This window comes from Sander vitreus, chromosome 18, assembly GCF_031162955.1.
Source record: "Sander vitreus isolate 19-12246 chromosome 18, sanVit1, whole genome shotgun sequence".
In the NCBI taxonomy this organism is placed as follows: domain Eukaryota; kingdom Metazoa; phylum Chordata; class Actinopteri; order Perciformes; family Percidae; genus Sander; species Sander vitreus.
Window position 1 is genome coordinate 8,081,627 of NC_135872.1, and position 21,263 is coordinate 8,102,889.

At 37.9% G+C, this 21,263-nt stretch overlaps 2 protein-coding genes across 2 annotated transcripts in view; one reads left to right on the forward strand and one right to left on the reverse strand.

Annotated features, from left to right (window-relative positions):
- Window positions 1-12,482, forward strand: part of ryr3 (ryanodine receptor 3) — a 128,455-nt gene extending 115,973 nt beyond the window's left edge. Inside the window, exons 92-107 of the mRNA XM_078275395.1 lie at window positions 94-1,376; window positions 1,480-1,532; window positions 1,603-1,762; window positions 1,920-2,006; window positions 3,088-3,285; window positions 3,412-3,542; window positions 4,497-4,539; window positions 5,009-5,136; window positions 5,616-5,676; window positions 6,755-6,901; window positions 8,404-8,538; window positions 8,811-8,967; window positions 9,090-9,154; window positions 9,520-9,620; window positions 9,703-9,754; window positions 12,098-12,482. Of these exons, the coding sequence (XP_078131521.1) occupies window positions 94-1,376; window positions 1,480-1,532; window positions 1,603-1,762; window positions 1,920-2,006; window positions 3,088-3,285; window positions 3,412-3,542; window positions 4,497-4,539; window positions 5,009-5,136; window positions 5,616-5,676; window positions 6,755-6,901; window positions 8,404-8,538; window positions 8,811-8,967; window positions 9,090-9,154; window positions 9,520-9,620; window positions 9,703-9,754; window positions 12,098-12,193 (2,897 nt within the window). The 3' untranslated portion in view covers window positions 12,194-12,482. The remainder of the gene's footprint in view (window positions 1-93; window positions 1,377-1,479; window positions 1,533-1,602; window positions 1,763-1,919; window positions 2,007-3,087; window positions 3,286-3,411; window positions 3,543-4,496; window positions 4,540-5,008; window positions 5,137-5,615; window positions 5,677-6,754; window positions 6,902-8,403; window positions 8,539-8,810; window positions 8,968-9,089; window positions 9,155-9,519; window positions 9,621-9,702; window positions 9,755-12,097) is intronic.
- Window positions 12,483-13,377: 895 nt separating this feature from the next.
- The window catches only part of aven (apoptosis, caspase activation inhibitor), a 40,365-nt gene continuing 32,479 nt past the window's right edge, over window positions 13,378-21,263 (reverse strand). The window contains exons 3-6 of the mRNA XM_078274490.1: window positions 17,467-17,537; window positions 16,032-16,127; window positions 15,127-15,433; window positions 13,378-13,745 (exon numbers count right to left, since the gene is read on the reverse strand). Coding sequence (XP_078130616.1) covers window positions 13,594-13,745; window positions 15,127-15,433; window positions 16,032-16,127; window positions 17,467-17,537 — 626 coding nt within the window. The 3' untranslated portion in view covers window positions 13,378-13,593. The remainder of the gene's footprint in view (window positions 13,746-15,126; window positions 15,434-16,031; window positions 16,128-17,466; window positions 17,538-21,263) is intronic.

The following is a 21,263-nucleotide window of genomic DNA, read 5'->3' on the forward strand; positions in this document are numbered from 1 at the left end:
TGTCAAAGAAATCTGTTGACATCTCAAAATATTTGTAATGTCTTTCTGTACAAGTCCTATAGTATATAATGCATCATCTTTGTGTATGATTAGGTAATGTGGTGAACGGAACAATTGGAAAGCAGATGGTTGACACTCTGGTGGAGTCTTCTAACAATGTGGAGGTGATCCTTAAGTTCTTCGATATTTTCCTTAAACTAAAGGACCTGACGTCCTCTGACAGCTTCAGAGAGTGTGACCCTGAGTGTAAAGGCATTATTTCAAAGAAGGAGTTCCAGAAGTCAATGGAGAGCCAGATGCAGTACAGCCAGTCTGAGATTGAATTCCTGCTCTCATGTGCAGAGGCCGATGAGAATGACATGTTCAGTTACAAAGAGTTTGTGGAGCGGTTCCACGAGCCGGCTAAAGATATTGGCTTCAACATAGCAGTGCTGTTGACCAACCTGTCTGAACACATGCCACATGACTCCAGACTCGCCACCTTTTTAGACCTGGCAGAGAGTGTACTTAGCTACTTCGAGCCTTATCTGGGTCGTATCGAAATCATGGGCAGCGCAAAGCGCATTGAGAGGGTGTACTTTGAGATCAGCGAGTCAAGCCGTGAGCAGTGGGAGAAGCCGCAGGTGAAAGAGTCCAAGCGTCAGTTCATCTTTGATGTGGTCAACGAGGGCACAGAGAGCGAGAAGATGGAGATGTTTGTGAATTTCTGCGAGGACACAATTTTTGAGATGCAGCTAGCCTCACAGATCTCTGAGCCAGATGTGGGTGAACAACCTGAGGAGGAGGAAGAGGAAGAAGCACACGGTGTCATGGACGAGGTGGCTGGAGAGGAAGAGGGCACCCTGGAGTCGGCCTCAGCCTTCACCACCGCATGCCGCTCAGTCAAGAAGAAGATTGGCCATGTCCGCCAAATCTTTACGGTTAAAAATGTGCGCAAGCAGTTCAAGAAAATCAAAAAGCTGAGCATCAAGGAGATTATCACCAGCTTTTTCTCCTTCTTCTGGATGCTTTTCACCGGCTTCTTCAAGGGAATCTATGGCCTCATCTTTGGGTTCTTCCACGTCATCTGGTCCTCCATGTTTGGTGGTGGCCTGGTTGAGGGAGCCAAGAACATAAAGGTGACGGACATCCTCGGAAACATGCCTGACCCAACCCAGTTCGGTATCCACGGAGATGTGATCGAAGGAGAGAAAGTGGAGGCCATAGAGTCAACAGGAAGTTCAGATGATGCCATATCACCAGCAGGCGACCTGGCAGAGGTGGACGCAATGTTGGAGATGCTGTCCAATCCCAAGAGGGAAGGAGGAAAACATATTGAGCTTGGCCTGGGTGATGTTTCCGAGTTGAGTGCAGAGACGTCCACAACTGATCAAAAGGTTTGCAGTCACAATTGAATTAATGATTTTAAACCCTGTAGATACCTGCTTACCATTATCACTTCCATTCAGTCTCTCAGCCCATGTATTACTTCTCTTGCAGAAAGCTGCTGCCAAGCCTGTTGTAACCCCCAAGAACGAACCAGAGAAAGCAGAGTGAGTAAAATTAAGTGAGAGGAAAATGTATTATCATCATACAAAATAAAACGAACTGTTTTGAATACAGCACAGAGAACCAGGAGAAGGAGGACAAGCCAAAAGAGGAGGCCAAGGAGCCAGTGGCGGAGGAGAAGCCCAAGACCAGATCGAGTCAGCCTAAAGGGGCGACACCCGCCTTAATGTTGAGTATCGTTGCTGGTCTGGACGTCTTAATGACCAAGATTGTGGTAAGCTCTCACACTATTTATGCTTTCTTTTAAATAGTTTTATAATGTATTTTTCTTCAATATTGTTTGGTTCAGCGCTCGTTCCTTTTTCTATAAATTATTTCCAGAATGCAGATAGGAAATAACAAAGCAGTCTAATTAAACCTTTTCCCTACAGAACTACCTGGCTCGTAACTTCTACACCCTGCGTTTCCTGGCTCTGTTTGTGTGTTTTGCCATCAACTTCATTCTTCTCTTCTACAAGGTAGCTCAAGTCAAGTTTCCATCCATATTTAGTGCAATTTTTAACAGAATTTTCAGAAAACAAATAAAATGAATAAACTGCAATGTAATGTGCGTGTCCTTCCACTACTGTTTAGTAGTAGGAGTTAAGAGTTGCATGCATTGAGATAAAATATGCTATTAAACAATTTTAAAAGCAGAGAGTGCAACAAAATGACATGATTAAAAGATTGTTGTGATTGATGTATTTCTGGCACTCAACTCAAATCCACTCAAATTGAAAATTCGTATGAAAACTTGTAGATGACAGTAAACATAGCAAGGGGTGGGCGACGTATCAAATATATATGATATATTCCAATATCTTTTTATGTATGATATGGCAGATGACCATATCATAATATTGAGATATTTCTTATGCACACACACACACACACACACACACACACACACACACACACACACACACACCCCAAACTGATCAACCTTGCTCACCAGTTTGATGTCAATTCAAAATTTGTGTGATGTAGTTCAGTTATGTTATTTTAGAGAAAGTATGAAAATATCAGTATATATACAAAATATAGCGGCATAGCCTAAACATTTAGTCTTTCTTTTTTAGTTATGATTGTTTCTCCAACTTGTGTTTCATCAAAACCTTTTTTTTTTTCATTCAACAAAAGAAGCCAAACTTCTCTTAATGTTGTTTTAACACAATTAGCTGTACAAGACCAGACATTCAGTGCCAACTTCTTAACAATACTCATTCCATACAAAAATGCATTCAGAAGTTCAGCTGGAGCCGATGTGAAGCTTAAGCAGTCTGATTTAGCCACTAGTTTTTTTTTTCTGTTCATTCATTGCTATGCTGTGTTGGGGGAATACTAAACATATCCCTTGTCCAGAGGTATCATTAAAAAACGTTACACCTTGATTTCAATGTAATGATCTATTAACATTCTCAGCAATCATTTTAGGGAAACTGAAGGACAAAGAGTGAAACCAAAACTATACGCAAATGTAAGAAATGTGTAGTGGGGAAAAAAGCAAATGACAGATTATTCATTGTACTGTATATGTGGTATATACTATTTGCTCTTTAGGTCACTGAACCTGATGAAGAAGTCGATGAGGAAAGCACCTGGGCTGGGGAAGACGAGGATGATGTGGACACACTCTTCGACATGGATGAATTTAGCCTGCAGGAGAGCACTGGCTACATGTTACCAACGCTGCGCTTCCTGGCTATATTTCACACTGTCATCTCACTCGTCTGTCTGGTTGGGTACTACTGTCTGAAGGTAGGTATATTCATTAAACTATTACTGCTTCAACAGACTTCACTGAGCTGAGAATAATTTCTTTGCAGATGATCCCATTGTATAAGTTACAGTTTTAGTCACCCATTGTTAATATTTTGCCTCTAGGTTCCCTTAGTGGTGTTCAAGAGAGAGAAGGAGATTGCCAGGAAGCTTGAATTTGACGGTCTCTACATCACCGAACAGCCGTCTGACGATGACATCAAGGGCCAGTGGGATCGCCTCGTCATCAACACCCCGTAGGACACTGGCCTCGTTCACACCTGGCATTAACATTAGTCTGAAATCTGGATCCTCTTTATGATTTGTGATTCATTTAACAACTTGTTTTTGTAATGAAAATAAGATTTATCTTTTCCTCACCAACACACACATACCACTTTCTCTAGTAAACTGACGATAACCACCTAATCCTGCTTGTTCCAATATCCATCAGTATCATAAAAATCAATTTTTGTTTATCTGTCTCCCACCTTGGTGATCAGCATGAGAAAGTTCAGAGTATTATTTGATTAATCGTTTTAAGTAATTCATCAAATAAAAATGTCAAACATTTGTAGGTTCCCGCTTCTCCAACGTGAGGGTTTACCGCTTTTCTCCATCTCATATTATTATAAACTCAATACTTTTGGGGTTTTTTAACTGTTGTTTGGGCAGAAAAACATGTCCAGAACTTCAGCACACGACATTGCGTGTGGGCATTTCTCCTTATTTTCTCCGACCTTTTATAGAATAAACAATTATTCTATTAACGCATGAGGGGCTTCAATAAACTGCACCAGTTTTCACCTGGATTTTCTCATTTTTAAACAAACAAACTTGTGCTGCCATAATAATTTTAATCACATCAAAAAAAAGAAGAAAGATAGATAAATCAATAATTATTCCCGGCTGACACATTTTGTGGGCTGACACATTTAGCGTGTGTGTGTGTGTGTGTGTGTGTGTGTGTGTGTGTGTGTGTGTGTGTGTATATGTATGTATGTATATGTATGTATGTATGTATGTATGTGTATATATATATATATATATATATATATGTGTGTGTGTATATATATATATATATATATATATATGTGTGTGTGTATATATATATATATATATATATGTGTGTGTTTTATTAAAGCTTTTCTAATAGATCGCTCTAATGAAACTATTTGTTTGCTGAGTCTCACCTGTATTTTCTATAACAGGTCTTTCCCCAGCAACTACTGGGACAAGTTTATCAAGCGCAAGGTGAGTGTTGGAAGAATTTCAGGTCAAAGTTACAATACTGTAAAGTGTGTTTTTAGGATCCCTCAAAACTGACAAACTAGTAACAACTGATCAACCTGACACAAAAATAAAAGATATAACTAGATATGTAGTAATATTGTATCTGTCAATCTGGACGTCTAGTGAGTCATATCAAGGTTTGTTGATCATTTTAATGTCAAGACCAAGATTTGTTCCAAGAATCCATATTAGAAAATTGTTGATGTAATGCAGTTTTCAGTAGTTGTATACATGTTACGTCAGGGTAATATTGGCATGTGTTATACATTCTAGATAAGTAGTAAAATAGTAGTAAAATTAAGTTTTTGCTGGGCAGACCCTGGAACATTCTGGGTCGCTGCATCGTCTTTAGAACAGACTTTAGACTTCTTTCTCAGTTAGATGTCAAGGGACCGAGCTGATCTCTGCTGTCCTACCTCTGAATGTGTAGGTGATCAACAAATACGGTGACCTGTATGGAGCTGAACGCATCGCTGAGCTCTTAGGTCTGGATAAGAGCGCTCTGGACTTTGACCCAACAGTGGAGACTGTAGAGAAGGAAGCTTCCCTGCTCTCCTGGTGAGAACTACACTCAATTTAAAACAAATTTTCTCAATTTACAACCACCGAAAAAACACAAACGTTTCTTTCTCTTAAGAGGTTGTTAAGAATTGTACTTAAATGGCTTTTAAATTAAGGCTTGACTCAGGCGCACGACAAGATAATTCTTTTGGCCATTTTTAGGCCTTTATTTTCATAGGACAGATTAAGCCATGAAAAGGGAGACAGAGGGGGAATCACATGCAGCAAAGGGCCACAGGTCGGAGTCAAACCCACGGCCGCTTTGTCGAGGAGTAAATTTCTATATATGTGCGCCTGCTCTACCGACTGAGCTAAAACAGCCACTCAGGCCTGAAAGTTTGAGCATTACCTGACATAAGTGCCTATAAACTGATGCTGTTGGATGGGTTCAGATATCAAAGTTAATCACTAAGCTTAAACAATCCAGTAGAGCAATGCCATTACTGTGATTGAACATTTTGTTTTCTCGTTGGCAGGCTAAGCTCCATTGATACAAAGTACCACATCTGGAAAATGGGCGTGGTTCTGACTGACAATGTAAGTTTATTTTATGTGTACTGAAAGCACTTTGTATTCATAGCACTGTGGGAGAAATAAAGTGAAAAAAGTTAAAGGAGCTATACAAATGTTTACATTGTGATCATGGTTTTGGTTATTAAGGTTATTCTGTAATGCAAGAAAGTGTTTTAAAGGTCCCATGGCATGAAGATTTCACTTTATAAGGTTTTTTAACATTAATATGAGTTCCCCCAGCTTGCCTATGGTCCCCCAGTGGCTAGAGATGGTGATAGGTGTAAACCGAGCCCTTGGGTATCCTGCTCTGCCTTTGAGAAAATTAAAGCTCATACGGCCGATCTGGAATCTCCTCCTTATGAGCTCATAAGGAGCAAGGTTACCTCCCCTTTCTCTGCTTTGCCCGCCCAGAGAATTTAGCCCACCCATGAGAGAGAGACATCATGGCTTTCAAATGAGCAAAGTAGCAGTTGGTCAAGGCCACACCCCCACTCTCGCCCTTGCCCCCCTCTCTCTCCTCCTCAATAGCATTTAAAGCTACAGACACAGAAATGGCACATCCTAAGGAAAGCTCATTGTGGGACTGGCTCTAGTGGCTGTAATTCTGCACCAAGGCTGAATTTCAGGAAAGAGACTTCATATACAGTATTAGGGGACCACTAAGGCCTATATAAAAGAGACTTCAGATACAGTATTAGGGGACCACTAAGGCCTATATTAAAGAGACTTCAGATACAGTATTAGGGGACCACTAAGGCCTATATAAAAGAGACTTCAGATACAGTATTAGGGGACCACTAAGGCCTATATAAAAGAGACTTCAGATACAGTATTAGGGGACCACTAAGGCCTATATAAAAGAGACTTCAGATACAGTATTAGGGGACCACTAAGGCCTATATAAAAGCATCCAAAGAGCACCATGTCATGGGACCTTTAAAGAAATGCAAAATCTTCATGAGTCACAATATGCCAAACTCTACTATAACATTTTGTACATGCTAAAGGACAGATATACAAATATGCAGTGCAATGAAAAGTTTTGTTATGTTTTTTATTAAACCATCATTTGTCACTAATGAATAGTCTTTTTTTCCTGCAGTACTTTCTGTATCTGATCTGGTACGCCACCATGTCCGTTTTTGGACACTTCAACAACTTCTTCTTTGCTGCCCATCTGCTGGACATCGCGATGGGCTTCAAGACCCTTCGCACTATCCTGTCTTCTGTCACTCACAACGGCAAGCAGGTACTTAGTTCAACCAGCAGAGGAAGCCAGAGTACAGATAATAAGCTCAATAATAATCACTCCATACTAGTGTCACAGAGCAGCTTTTTCTTATAACTTTCCTTTTTCTGAGCTCCTACTCATAACTACAAAGCCTAAAATTAAGACAATGTTTATGGGGTTTTGAATTGTTACAAGTTTAGAAGGATGTGGCGAAATACTGTTATTTTAGGCCCTCATCTAACATTGAGATACTTGTTTCTGCAAATACTCTGCATGTACAGTACATGTGGTCTGTGGTAGATAATAGGGACAAAACAACTAGCATCGTGATTCATATTTAACACCAAGATAATCAAATCAAAAAATTATCTTTTGGAAAAAAAAGATAAACATGCTCAGTCCTCCAGCTCACAGGATATCTAGAAATAAACATCATGAGAAATAAATTAATGAATAAAAGTAAAGGGCGACAGGACTGTTGGATAAGTGGCATAACTTCCTCAAGAATAATCTTTTGTTTTTCAGAAATTTCTTATTTTCAGTTATTCACACTTTATCAAACAGGGTTATTGAAAAAAAAAAAAGGTTTCGAGGTATAGATAACTTGTATCTAGTTTCTTTCTTTATTCATCAGACAAATTAAAGATAAGATCGGTTTTGATTTACTTCTCACTATGATTTGAAAGTATGTAAGCTGCGAAGTCTGAACAGTTAGCTAAAGGTTATGCATGACTGAAATAGGTCGCTAAAAGTAATGCTTAAACAGCTCAGATAATTAGCTAAATTGATATGGATAAATGATTGAAATACTTATAGCCAGTCAAAAGCCTGGCTTTGGAGATAGAGCACGTCATCCTTTAATCACAAGATTGGCAAGGTTGCTCCTGATGGGCAGGCCAGCATGGCAGCTCTGAGAGAGTTGAAAAATTGTACACCGCTTTGTCTAGAAAGGGAGAAAGGCGCTATATGAATGCAGTCCATTTAAAAGAAATGGATAAACAGTTAAAATAGTTAGCTAAAACAATTGAATAAAAGGGTTAGGGCCAGTGAATAAATGGTTGAAATATGGGTTGAAACATTTAGATTCTCTCAAGGTTTTATTATTTTCTATTATCTTTATTTTCTTTCTGACAGTAAATGCAACTGGCAGCATGCAAATATTAAAACGGGTACATTGCAGGTCACTGGTGGGGCATGAAGAAGTTCTGTAATGCCGTGAATTTGATTCACTAAATTGCTGAAGGTCTCCAAAGTCTTTGAATACTGATGAAAGGCCTTAAAAAAATTTGCAGTTATTTTGTGCTCAACTTTCTCTTTTAAAGAAAACTGCCCTGATGCTGATTCAGTTCTCTGACAAAAGCAACAGAGATTACTCTCAAAATCTACATTTAAACAAGAAAAGGTGCTTGTGCCATCTCAACTCTCAGCTCAAATTGTGCCTGGGAATAATTAAAGGTCAAATGAAATGATGTTCCAATGCATGCAAGTTCTGTATTTCAATTGACTTTTTCTCCTCCTAGCTTGTGCTGACTGTGGGTCTGCTGGCCGTGGTCGTCTATCTCTACACCGTGGTGGCCTTCAACTTCTTCAGAAAGTTCTACAATAAGAGCGAGGATGAAGACGAGCCTGACATGAAGTGTGACGATATGATGACGGTATGCCTGGTTACCTTTGACTATATATATTTATTTAGTTGAATGTCTGGATTTGACAAAGCTTTTATTTCAAATGTTTGCCTGCTGGCTGTCATCTTGGTGTGAAAGCAGGTTGTGGTTAATGAGCTGTGTACAGGATTAATTTTCAAAACGGTATATAGTTTTTTTTCTTTTTTGTGAAATTAAGGACACACATTGAGATGTAGCTACCTTATTACTTTTCATCTTAAAAATGAAAGCTCTAAGTTACTTTCCTGTTTTTCTCTTGGCAGTGCTATTTGTTCCACATGTACGTGGGTGTGAGAGCTGGAGGTGGTATTGGAGACGAGTTGGAGGACCCAGCTGGAGACCCCTATGAGCTCTACCGCATCCTGTTTGACATCACTTTCTTCTTCTTTGTCATTGTCATCCTGCTGGCCATTATTCAGGGTACACCATCTTTACTTTGTCATGCCATTTATTGGTGTTCATCATCCTAAAGCATAAATGGCACTAAAAATGTGTTATAAGTCATGCTTAGTTCTATGACCAACTGTTGCACCCTCCTTCAGGTTTGATCATTGATGCCTTTGGTGAGCTGAGAGACCAGCAGGAGCAGGTGAAGGAGGACATGGAGGTAAGACTCGGGTGCAGCCAGGAGCGAAACTGTGTGTATAAGGAGTGTGTTGTGTTCGTGGTCCTCTTTAAAAGTGAGGGAAACAACAGTAACTATTTTTTCCTGTAATATAACAGTAAAAAACTCAATGAGTTACTTGTCAGTCTAAGACTTTATGCTTCCAGTTCTTAATTATTTTGTAAAAAGTCAGTGTGAACATCAACCAGAACTAAAAGGCAAACATGTCTTATTTCTCCGGGCCAAATGAACAAACCTACAGGTGTGAAATCAACCTATATACAGTAGAGAATAAGAGTATTAAGTATAGGTTGACCGTCTGTATCCCTGTATCAAAATGAAAACAACCCCTCCTATTCCTCTTTCAGACCAAATGCTTCATCTGTGGCATTGGGAATGACTACTTTGACCGGACGCCTCACGGGTTTGAAACCCACACCTTACAAGAGCACAACCTAGCTAACTATCTGTGAGTGCAGCAAAATCAGTATGTATTTCTGATTTACAATGTGGACATTTTTTCACACCAATCATGTTCCACCTGTGTGCAGGTTCTTCCTAATGTACCTGATTAACAAGGACGAGACTGAACACACGGGTCAGGTACGTGACGAGTTTCCAAACCTATGTTTGGAAAACGTAACTTCTCTACAGCATTTTCTTCCGTGAGATCATACGTCTGATCAATCTTAAAACAGCAAAGGAAGGTTACAGAAACTTCAGTAGGTTTTGCTTGTGGAACATTTCAACCCACTTGTTATGTTACATAAGTAGAGCTCAGCAGGAGGAAGAAGCAAAGCGTGGGTATACTTTGCCTTTTTTATATTAACTTGTTATTGTCATGCGCCTAAGATTCAAGTTTTTTTTTTATTGGATGTGCACTGTTTTTATGTCACAAATTTAGCAGACTGAAAATAAAATTCTAAAGTCACAAAGCTTTGATGTTGTAAACACAATTAAGTCTTTAGTGTTTCTGCAGAAAATAAAGGCACTAGGCATTATAGATCATTCAGTTTAGGTCCTAATCCAAATGATACTTTGATGTATTAACCTAAACCCTGTAGGATTTGTGACACATAGCCCTATCACGGTCGGCATGGAAGCAGTCTTTGCTAATTACTTTTGTGAAGTAAATATTGATCGTAACCCTTTAACAAAAACTTTTTGACATACTTTTTTCTGAAATTATTTATTCGTTTTTTTCTCATTTTTATGACATGCTATACTATGACGTTTTGATATTTTTATAACAAACCACAATTACTTTTTTGCTATTTTTATGACATACTATGACTTTTTTCTCATTTTTATGACATACTATGCTATGATGTTTTTGAACTTTTTATGACATACTTTTTTACCATTTCTATAACATACCATACTGACTGTTTTTTGACATTTTTTTGACATACTATACTATGACTTATTTCGACATACCATACCATTACTTTTTTAATCACTTTTTTCAACATACTATACTATGTCTTTTTTATCACTTTTTTCGACATACTATACTATGACTTTTTTCGACATACTATACTAGAGATATGCGCATAACACACACACAGACAGACAGACGTTCCTGCAATTTATAGATAGAATCAGAATCAGAATCAGAATCAGAAAAGCTTTATTGCCAAGTACGTTTTTTACACATACAAGGAATTTGTTTTGGTGTTGTAGGTGCACGTCACACATTCTCTAAAATAAGTTAAACAAGCAGGTTAAACAGAACAAACAATATAAGTATAAATATAGAAAGAGATCCGGGTACCATCGCAAAAAACAAAGTTAAAACACAAAACAAAACAAAACAACACGCACAGACACACCGAGTCGACCGTCTGTGGCGCCATCTTAGATAGATACTATACTATACTTTTTTATCACTTTTTTCAACATACTATACTATGACTTATTTCAACATACCATACCATTACTTTTTTAATCACTTTTTTCAACATACTATACTATGACTTTTTATCACATTTTTTCAACATACTATACTATGACTTTTTATCACTATTTTCGACATACTATACTATGACTTTTTATCACTTTTTTCAACATACTATACTATGACTTTTTATCACATTTTTTGACATACTATACTATGACTTTATTACTTTTTTTATCACTTTTTTCGACATACTATACTAGAGATATGCGCATAACACACACACAGACAGACAGACAGACAGACAGACATTCCTGCAATTTATCGATAGATACTTTTTTTGCGATTTTAATAACATACCATACTGACTTTTTTTTGCCATTTTTATGACATACTATGACTTTTTTATCACTTTTTTTTTACATGCTATATAATTACTTTTTATGACTTTTTTTGACATACTATACTATGACTTTTTTCAACATACTATGACTTTTTTATGACTTTTTTCAACATACTATACTATGACTTATTTCGACATACCATACAATTACTTTTTTAATCACTTCTTTCAACATACTATACTATGACTTTTATAATTTTTTCAACATACTATACTATGACTTTATTACTTTTTTATCACTTTTTTCGACATACTAAGTTATGACTTTTTTATCACTTTTTATGACATACCATAATTACTTTATTTCCATTTTTATGACTTTTTTTTCCATTTTCATGACATACTATAGTATGACTTTATTCCCCTAATTTTCTGACATACTATACTATGACTTTTTTGCCATTTTTGTGACGTACTACACTATGATTATTTTCTCATTTTTATGGCATACTATGACTTTTTAGCCATGTTTATGACATACTATACTATGACATTTAAAAAAAAAAAAAAAAAAAATATATATATATATATATATATATATATATATATATATATATATATATATATATATATATATATGCCCATCTATATCTTCATAAACTGATATCAGATCTGTTCCCCCCCCCTCCCCCTCCTCCTCCTCCAGGAGTCGTATGTGTGGAAGATGTACCAGGAGAGATGCTGGGACTTCTTCCCTACTGGAGACTGCTTCCGTAAACAATATGAGGACCAGTTGGGTTAAGAGAGGGCCAGCCTTGTGTTGTGCCCCAAACACGCCTCTCTACTTTCCGTCTATCTGAAAGAGACACTGAACTTGACTTCACCCTGTTAACAGAACCTAAACACTTGCTGGAGTTTCTCTGCTGCCATGGTGTCGAGAAAAAAAAAATCATTCAGTGTGAATTCTGATACACAAAAAAATAATTTTAAGAAAGAGATTTTTAGACGAACGACATTTGGCATTTCGGGTTTGTGCATCCCTCTTCCTTGTTACCGAAAAATAGTCACTTACCACGACGCCTCTTTTATGCAAATTCTTCTTTTGATTCTGATTCACATTGCCTTTTCACTTGCTTAACCCCAACCTGTTGCACAATTTGTTGTGTGTAGACATTTGATACATGTGAAGGGTTACAGCATGACAACTGAATGTCTGAATATGCACAATTTCTAGGTTAACGCCAGGATGTTAGTGTCACTTATTACCAAACCAACTGAATGGTTACCAAACCATCTGAATGGATGTTCTGCTAGTATTGATCACTGTTGATCCAGTTGGCATCATATGACATGAGTGAGAACTATCTGCCTTTTCAAATCTGTCAGATGAAATAAATTACAGATGATGGTTCTTCCAGGACTAGAGACGACTCACTTTAGGTGTTTATCAAGTGCCAATGTGCCTTCTGAGAAACTATGCAAAATACATTTATCATTTTTGTCCCTCCTGACACAAGCAGTGCTCTAGCTCTGGATTACTTACAAGCAGATTTAGCTCAAGCTAGTTTTGTGGCTTTTAAATTATAAAAAGAGAAAACATTTGTTGTATAAAATCTAGATGATCCTTGTGTAAATGTTGCTTAGTTTGGTTTTGTTTCTAAGCTGTGGTGTCCTGCCCACCTGCACTTCTCTCCACAGTAGAAGAGCTGCCAAACAAAGAAAACCTGGTTTCAAGATTTATTGATGACACAATTGTTAACTGCTATTGTATGGCCATTTGTATGTATGTAGTAGCTTTGGTAAACCGCATTTCTTTTGATGAGAGGGAGGAAATGAATAAAGTAATTGACGCAATAAAGCAACGTTTCACTATCTGTCCGTCCCTTTATTTCAGCTGAGTTCCTCTCCCCTTTCTTTCACGAGGAACAGAGAATTCTTCCTCTGAAACATGTGCAGCAGGAACATTTGGACACATTCACAAACATGTACTGTCTTGTAACATATATGACCGCCACTTTTTAATGAGTATAAAGCAGAGGCCAGGTGAAATAGAAATCCAACTTTCAAGTCCTTAACAAACATCTGTCCAGCATGTCAACTTTTTAATTGGGTTTTCAAGGTTGAATTCAAAACCAAAGTCCAGTTTTTTTTTTAATATACATCTTCTATCTTTAATCAAGTCCTTTCCTTGGTGCTTGATGGTCAGGAGATCATGCTGTCGAGCCAGTTCTCCAGGTCCTCCTCGGTCATTTCCTGCTTGACGGAGGCAGACTTAGGAGTTGTAATGACTTTGTCTTTCGTCTCCATCTTCTTTTCTATCACCTCTGGTACCACCTCCTTCGCTTCCTTACAGGCTGCAGATTGAAAGAACACAGTGGGAAAACAATGTCATACGTTTTGAACGTAATACTCAATATTTTGTGATTAAAACCCTTTAATGCTAAAGTTTAATTTCTGAAGGTGGACAATGATTTAAAGACTAGTCAAATGGTTACAAGTGCAATTTCACCGAGTGTTGCATTGGTGATGTTCTCCAACAGAACCAGAACAGCTGTTATTACGCACAACTTTTTATAGTGTCCAAACCACTAATTCATCACATGCACCTGTAAATAATTACTGACTTTATTACATTTCACGATTGTCATAATGACATAATAACATTGGACGAAAAAAAGTAAAATACATTTCATGTCATACAAATGTCATAAAAAAAAAGTCATAGTATAGTATGTCGAAAAAAGTCATAGTATAATATGTTGAAAAAACTGATAAAAAGTCATAGTATGTCGAAAAAAGTGAAAAAAAAGTAATTGTATGGTACGTCGAAATAAGTCAGTGTCCAAAAAAATGTCAAAATATATCAAAAAAGTCATAGTATGTCATATAAAAGTAAAAAAAAAGTCAGATAGTATGTCGTAAAAATGAGAAAAAAATCATAGTGTAGTGTGTCATAAAATGTCAAAAACTCATAATATATTATGTCATAAAAATGTAAGAGTATAATATATAAAAATGAGGAAAAAAAAGTCAAGTATAGTATGTCATAAAAATGAGAGAAAAGTCATAGTAGTATGTCATAAAAGTCATAAAAGTCAGACAGTATGTCATAAAAATTAGAAAAAAAGTCATGGTATGTCATAAAAAATGAGAAAGAAAGTCATAGTACAGTATGTCATAAAAAGACAGAGTATAATATGTCAAGAAATGTCATAGTATCCCATAAAACATGTCTAAAAAGTCATAGTATAGAAGGGGTGTGAATCTTCGCTGGTGTCACCATTTGATTACGATTATCCCGTCAACGATTCAAATCGATATCACGATGCATCACCTCCTCAATATTATTAAATCATTGTATATTATGTCATAAAAAAGTTTAAAAAAATAGTCATAGTATGTCATAAAAAGCCTAAAAAGTCATAGTATGTCATAGAAATGTGTCATAAATGTCACCTCAACTTAAAATATAACGTGTTGATTAGTGAATTTTGAGGTGCTGGTAGGTTGTCTTTGTACAGAGCCAGGCTAGCTGGTTCCCCTTGTGTCCAGTCTTTATGCTAAGCTAAGTGGCTGTTAGCTGTAGCTTCATATTTAGTGCACAGACATGAGTGGTATCAATCCTCTCTTCTAACACTCCCAAAAAAACCCAAAAAAAACGAATAAACAAATTTCCCAAAATGTCGAACTTAAATATATTTGAGTTCTCAAATAACACATGCTGATTAGACTCACCTTTCTCTGGAACTGCACTCTCCTCGTCAGCGACACTGACGGACTGGTTTCCTGAAACGCCCGAGACTGGTTTCTGTAAACTGAGCAGCTGGTCCAGCTCTTCATCACCATCCTCATCCACTGGCGGCTCTGCAGTGCTCGAGGAAACCTGCGAGTCTGAGCCCGAAGCTGGGTTTGAGGACATGGGGACTTTCTGGTTGGTGCCGAGGACTTTTAAAGGTGCAGACAGAGGAGTGAATGTGGCTGTTTTGGGCACCTCCTGTTTAGGTGCGATGGTCATAGTGGGCAGCTCTACTGGAGTAGAGACCTGAAACAGGATTAGTGTAAAAATAAATAAAACACAGAGCATGTAGTGAGTTTATCAACATTAGGGCTGGGCGATACAGAGAAAATCAGATATCACAATATTCTTGACCAAATACATCGATATCGATATTGCGACGATATTGTAGGGTTGACAATTTGTGTCGTCACAAAATATTTTCTACAATTACATTTGAGATAAATAATCATCAACAATGTGTTTCGAGGGAAATTATAGACAGAGAAAAATGTCCAGCTATATACTGACTGTTTACATGATACACGAAAATAGTGTGATGTTAAAAGAAAGCTGCAATTTCTCAAATGATATTCCCTCAAAATGTTTCACAACAGATTTTCTGAGAAAATTGAGTTAGTATGTGCTTGTTATTATCAATTTAGACAACGTAATTGTAGATCACGATATCTCGATATATGATTTCATCACGATATGATTCCATTGAAAGATGAAAAATCATCATATTGAATTATCGCCCAGCGCTAAAAAAAACCCCATTTTAAACCTGCAACCAAAGTCCCAAATTAGTTAGACCAGTTTTTAATTTTAGTTCTTACAGTAAAGATAAAGACAAACAGCCTACCTGATGCAGCTCAGCCTCCAGGTTGAGTCTCTGATGGAGGGGCAATTGTTGAAGGATCTGAGCGAGGGCTGGGAGGTCCACAAACACGCCAGACATCTAGAGAGCATCCAAGGAAACAAACTGTAAAAGCAGCCACCGCTTTTAGATTCAATGTGTCTCAAACTAAAGTAATCCACACAATTTAGAGAAAACTGACTGAGAATTTAAATCTACAGCCACGTTTGAAGCCCACAGGATCTTCATCAGAGTAAAAATTCAAAAGTCAAACTACAATTTCAGTATTGGGGGGGGATCTATTCTGTGTACGGGGACAGGGTTCAATGTTAAGGTTTTTTTTTCCACTTGTCACAGTGAAAATTAGTCTTACTTGCCCCAAAGTCAATTTAACTGGCCCCTATAAAAATGTTTTGTATCGTTTTTGTTTTTTTTACTTCAAAAGCGCCAAAAAAAAGTAAAAAGAAAACATCAAAATGTCAAACCTCGGGAGAAAAATGTCAAAAAACGTAAAAAACAAAACAAAAAACAAAACATAAATGGTCGAAAGCATCAGAAAATAAATGTCGCAAAAAGCGTCAGAAACATCTAATCTAAAAAGTTCAGCTAAAGTTCAATATTCACTGTGTAACAGATAAAACATGTCATGGAGCATTACAACACGAGACACCATCAAAACGGCTCTAGAACATAGATATGCATCGCCAGCAATAAGTGTTTTTCTTTTAATAGGCATGGAACATTAAACGGTCAAACTGAACATTTATCAGAAAAGCTAAAATTATAATAAGAAACAATTCCAATAAAAAATATCAGTACTTTCCTGTAAACTGAAACTTCTGATACGCCTCAGTTCAATAGCAGCATCTACATATTGCACCTTCTACCATCATGTTAAATAAAGTAATACAAAACAAAAGGAAAAATCCACTAAAAATAGGACATTTCTGTAAACAATCTGTGATATGTAACATTATTCCAGCATGCATCTTGTGAAAGAACAGTCAATATAATAATGAAAAGAAGAATACAAATTGTTAAACCTAATGTTATGCCAAACATTCAACTAAATATTCACATTCGATTAATCGCGGTCTTCACGATTAGCTAATTGCATTCTTTCATATCGCGATTTCGATTTGAAAACGATTAATCCTTCAGCCCCAATAGTCAGTAGGATTCATCCTCTGGGAAACATGAATTTCTGTACAAAATTTGGTGCCAATCTATCTGATAGTTCAGATATTTCATTGTGGCCTAAAGTGGTGGCCCCAACGACAAACTGGTGTTAGCTAGCTAACAATGCTACATTTCTGCTCTTTCTGCTTTTTTAACTGTTGTGCATTTTTAATCCAGACGTAATGCCTTTTTGAGGGATTCGTACTTGAAAAGACAAAGAAACGATGCAGAATGCTGCAGATTGGGTAGAATATAGATTTACCTGACTGGCTGCAGATGAGTCCATCTCCCAGTTCTTTTCTTCTGAAAACCGGAATTGAGTGAACGAATCCCCTGAGAAAGACACACAGGAACAGGGTTTGATATGTAGCCACTGCAGTCAACGTCCTGCAGGACTGCGGTGTGTTTTAGTTAAAATCAAAACAACACTTATGTCCCTTAGTTTATTCATTTCTCAAGTACAAGTACAAAGACAACTCCAGGCTCATGTAATCCGAGTGGCCTTCACACCAAACCTTCAAATGTCTGAAATGCCAAAGCAATGTTTCTCTGTAAAGCAGTCAATAGCTTTGTGTAAACTGTTGATCAGTGTGAGAGTGAAAGCAGGGCGAACATGTGACAGCACTTTGCTTTCAAAACATCAACTGGCTAAGGGCCTTCGGAACTACAAGGGCACTGAGGCTGTATTATTAATAAGCACAAACAGCAGCAGCGCCACACGTTCGGAGACATTTGTTTACAGAGCTGTTGGACACAGATGATCAAATGAGAAAACTGTCCAGAGGAAACCATGTATGAGGAGTGCTGAGTCAAAACACAACACATCCAGTACAAACTGCTCAACAAGGACGCACAGTGTCAGATGTGAAGCACCACTATTAAAACCCCTCATGTTGTGGATGTGGCTTTCACCACAACCAACCAACAGGGTGAATCTGAATACTTTTAGACGAAGAAGAGAAAGCTTTTCTTTGTTCAAACACAGAAGGAAGAAATACTTGAATGCTACATGATTTTAGACATTCGGATTAGCTTAGTTTAGCATGAAGACTGGAAGCAGGTGGAAACAGCTAGCCTGGCTCTGTGCAAAGTAAAAAACAAAAATGCCTACCAACACCTCTGAAGCCTGTTTTATGGTTCTGCGGAGGCTCCACACAGAGCTTTCGCCGTAGCCTACATAAGTGGCCTGATGTTTATACTTTCGCGCTGGTGTGTGTGTGTGTCGAGCCGGCGTGTGTGTGTGTGTGTGTGTGTGTGTGTGTGTGGGGAGTGGGTGATAGAGCGAAGGAGAAGTGAGAGACTGACGGCGATTAGCTTCGGAGCGAGTACCGACTCTGGAGTCATAGTGAGAGAAACAAAGTGTCTCCCCTGTGCTTTCTGACCACGGTGGGAAATCTGTAGCAGGAAAAGTTAACCCTCTCCTTGATTTCATGTTGTTTATGGAGAAGGAGAACAAGGAAATGAGTCGGAGGAAATGCAACGCTACCAAGCCACGGCCGAGGGACGTGTAGTTACATTCTTCGAGAGGTGCACGTCAGGCTACGGCGTAGGGTCCGGCGTAGAAGCAGAGGGGTCTGCGGGGGTACGCTGTCGATTCGACACAGAAGCATAAAACGGTCTTTATGCTCACTAACACGTTTATTTTATCTGTACAAAAACAGTAGACATTACATTATATATATATATATATATGGAAACAAAACTGAAACATGCTGGTCAACATCTATGTCCTGGCTAACAAAGAAAAGCTACTTCGCAGCTAACAGCTCAACAAGGTTTCAAGCCAATCCATGGAGGTGTCATGCATCTAAAAAAAAAATAAAAAAAAGAGACATAAAGGTATGAGCTCCAAACAATGACTGAATTGAATGCATAAAGTAAATCTGACCAACACTGTAGTGGATTATTAACAGGCGCCTGGGGCAAAATAGCCTTGAAAACATTAAATGTGGATAAAAAAAATTAGGGCTGAAACTCGCACCAAAAAAAGTACAAGTAGTAGTACATCACAATAGGCACAAATGCCCCAAGAGATTGTTTGAAATGTTTTGCTCCCTCCAATATTTTTCCAGGCTGTAGCTTCACATTTGAAGTACAATACTGTATGTCAAAAATGTACATACAGTATGAATGAGTCTCCTGCAGGATTCCTTCTAGTGCCTCAGTAAGCAATTTTTCACAGCCAATAAAATACTGTTAAAAGAAAATGTATTTAATAACCAGCAACATACAGAATTTAAGGATGGGGATGAAGATGTGCTATTCTCACTTGCTTGAATCAAAGCATGCTGATGCTGAACACTGTGCACGTCTGGCAGCTTTGTTACACAAGCACAGCAGACTCTGCTCAGTCTGTCACACACAGATGGACGGTCAGTGGGAGACCTGGCGGAGTGGCTGCAGTCAGGTACAGCCTCTCGTTTTGTTACATTAAAAAGACACTCGGGCCTTTCAGGTGGGGACGCTGAGCACCATCTGCGGCTGTCCTTGATTGCCTGGCTCCAAGGAAAGTAAAAGGGGTCAAGAAGAAGAGGCTGCAAGATGGCCGAATCCCTGCTGTCAAACAGGCAGAGAAAAGCTCATTTACGAATAGAAGCATTATCGAGGTTACAATGACTGTGAGGCAGGCGGATGAGGGAATGGGAATGTCAGCTTTATGTGACGGCTAAGGGGTTGGATGACTTTATGTTGGGGCACACGGGTGTCTGTTATGGGGAAGATCGACTCATTTTTCATCCTCATAGGGAAGGCTTTGAGCATATAAAACCTGGATTTGGTGGGCGTGAAATCAAAATCTTAAACCTAATTCACAAGACAGGCGTTATCGTAAGCAGATCAAACATCGTTTGCTTACAATGTCCTGAGCACCTCCCCTTCAAATAAGGAACCAGAGAACCATTAAAGATCCAATCAGGTGAACACGATTAGGGTTGGGCATCGTTTAGATTTTAACGATTCCGATTCCAAATGCGATTCTTCCTTTCGATTCCGGTTCTTATCGATTCTCAATTCCGATTCTTTGAGGGGTGGAGTTGAAACGGGTCACATGCTTATTTCACAAAAAAGAGGAACGTTTTATTTTGATTCAATGGTGGGTTGCCGTTTTACAGGGCTTTTTCAACGTAAAAGAAAGCCACACTAGAGCGCTGCTTACTGCGCTCCAAGGCTGCAACACAACAAGCGCCTGGCTGCTACGGAAACCAAAACTTGCGCATGTTAAATTTGAAACCAAATCCTAAAACGATTCCAATAAAGAAACGATAATTTTTTAAACGATGAAGTTTAAAGTAGGAAGTAGGAATCGGTTCTCGATGCCCAACCCTAAACATGACGAGGCCTGTTGAAGTCAAATTAAACTCAAATGTCACAGTTACTTTATAAACACTACCACCTACCTGTTTGATAGTATGTTACCAAAGAAATATAGGCTAATTAATGCTTTAATTAGCTTTATAAAGATTTCGTCTTTACATACACTTCTGAGGCACTAATATATTTATTTTATTAAAGCAGTGGTTTCCCATCTTGGCTTGTGATCTTTTAACACAATGCAAAACATCTACACAGATTGGTTGGGTCTATGAATTGTTCAACCAAGAGTAAAATTCCCTTTTCACATTGGTTCATTTGAATCGTTTTTAGACTCCTGAAGAGGTAAAAATATCCAATATTCAAATTTTTTAAAAGCATAGATTAGAGAAAAGACAGAAAACTAATTAACAAATGGTTATCACCTCTATCTGGTTACCCATGGTAACCCACCCCCCCCCCCCCCCAAGTTGGGACCTACAACCATTAAAGAAAGGTACAATAACTGCTGCCAGAGCAGTTTTTCCTCACAAATATGCACAAATCCAAATTAATCCCAAGAAATGTCAGAACAGAAATGCCAAAAATATGTTCGAGGTGATTTAGAAACGGCATCAGTATAACAGAGTTTGTCCACAAGTATATTATAACTGTAAAATGTCTCAATCATACAATATATCTTGGTGACAAACAAGTAATAACAAATTTTAAGAACACTTATAAAAATGTATGTTTATATATATATATATA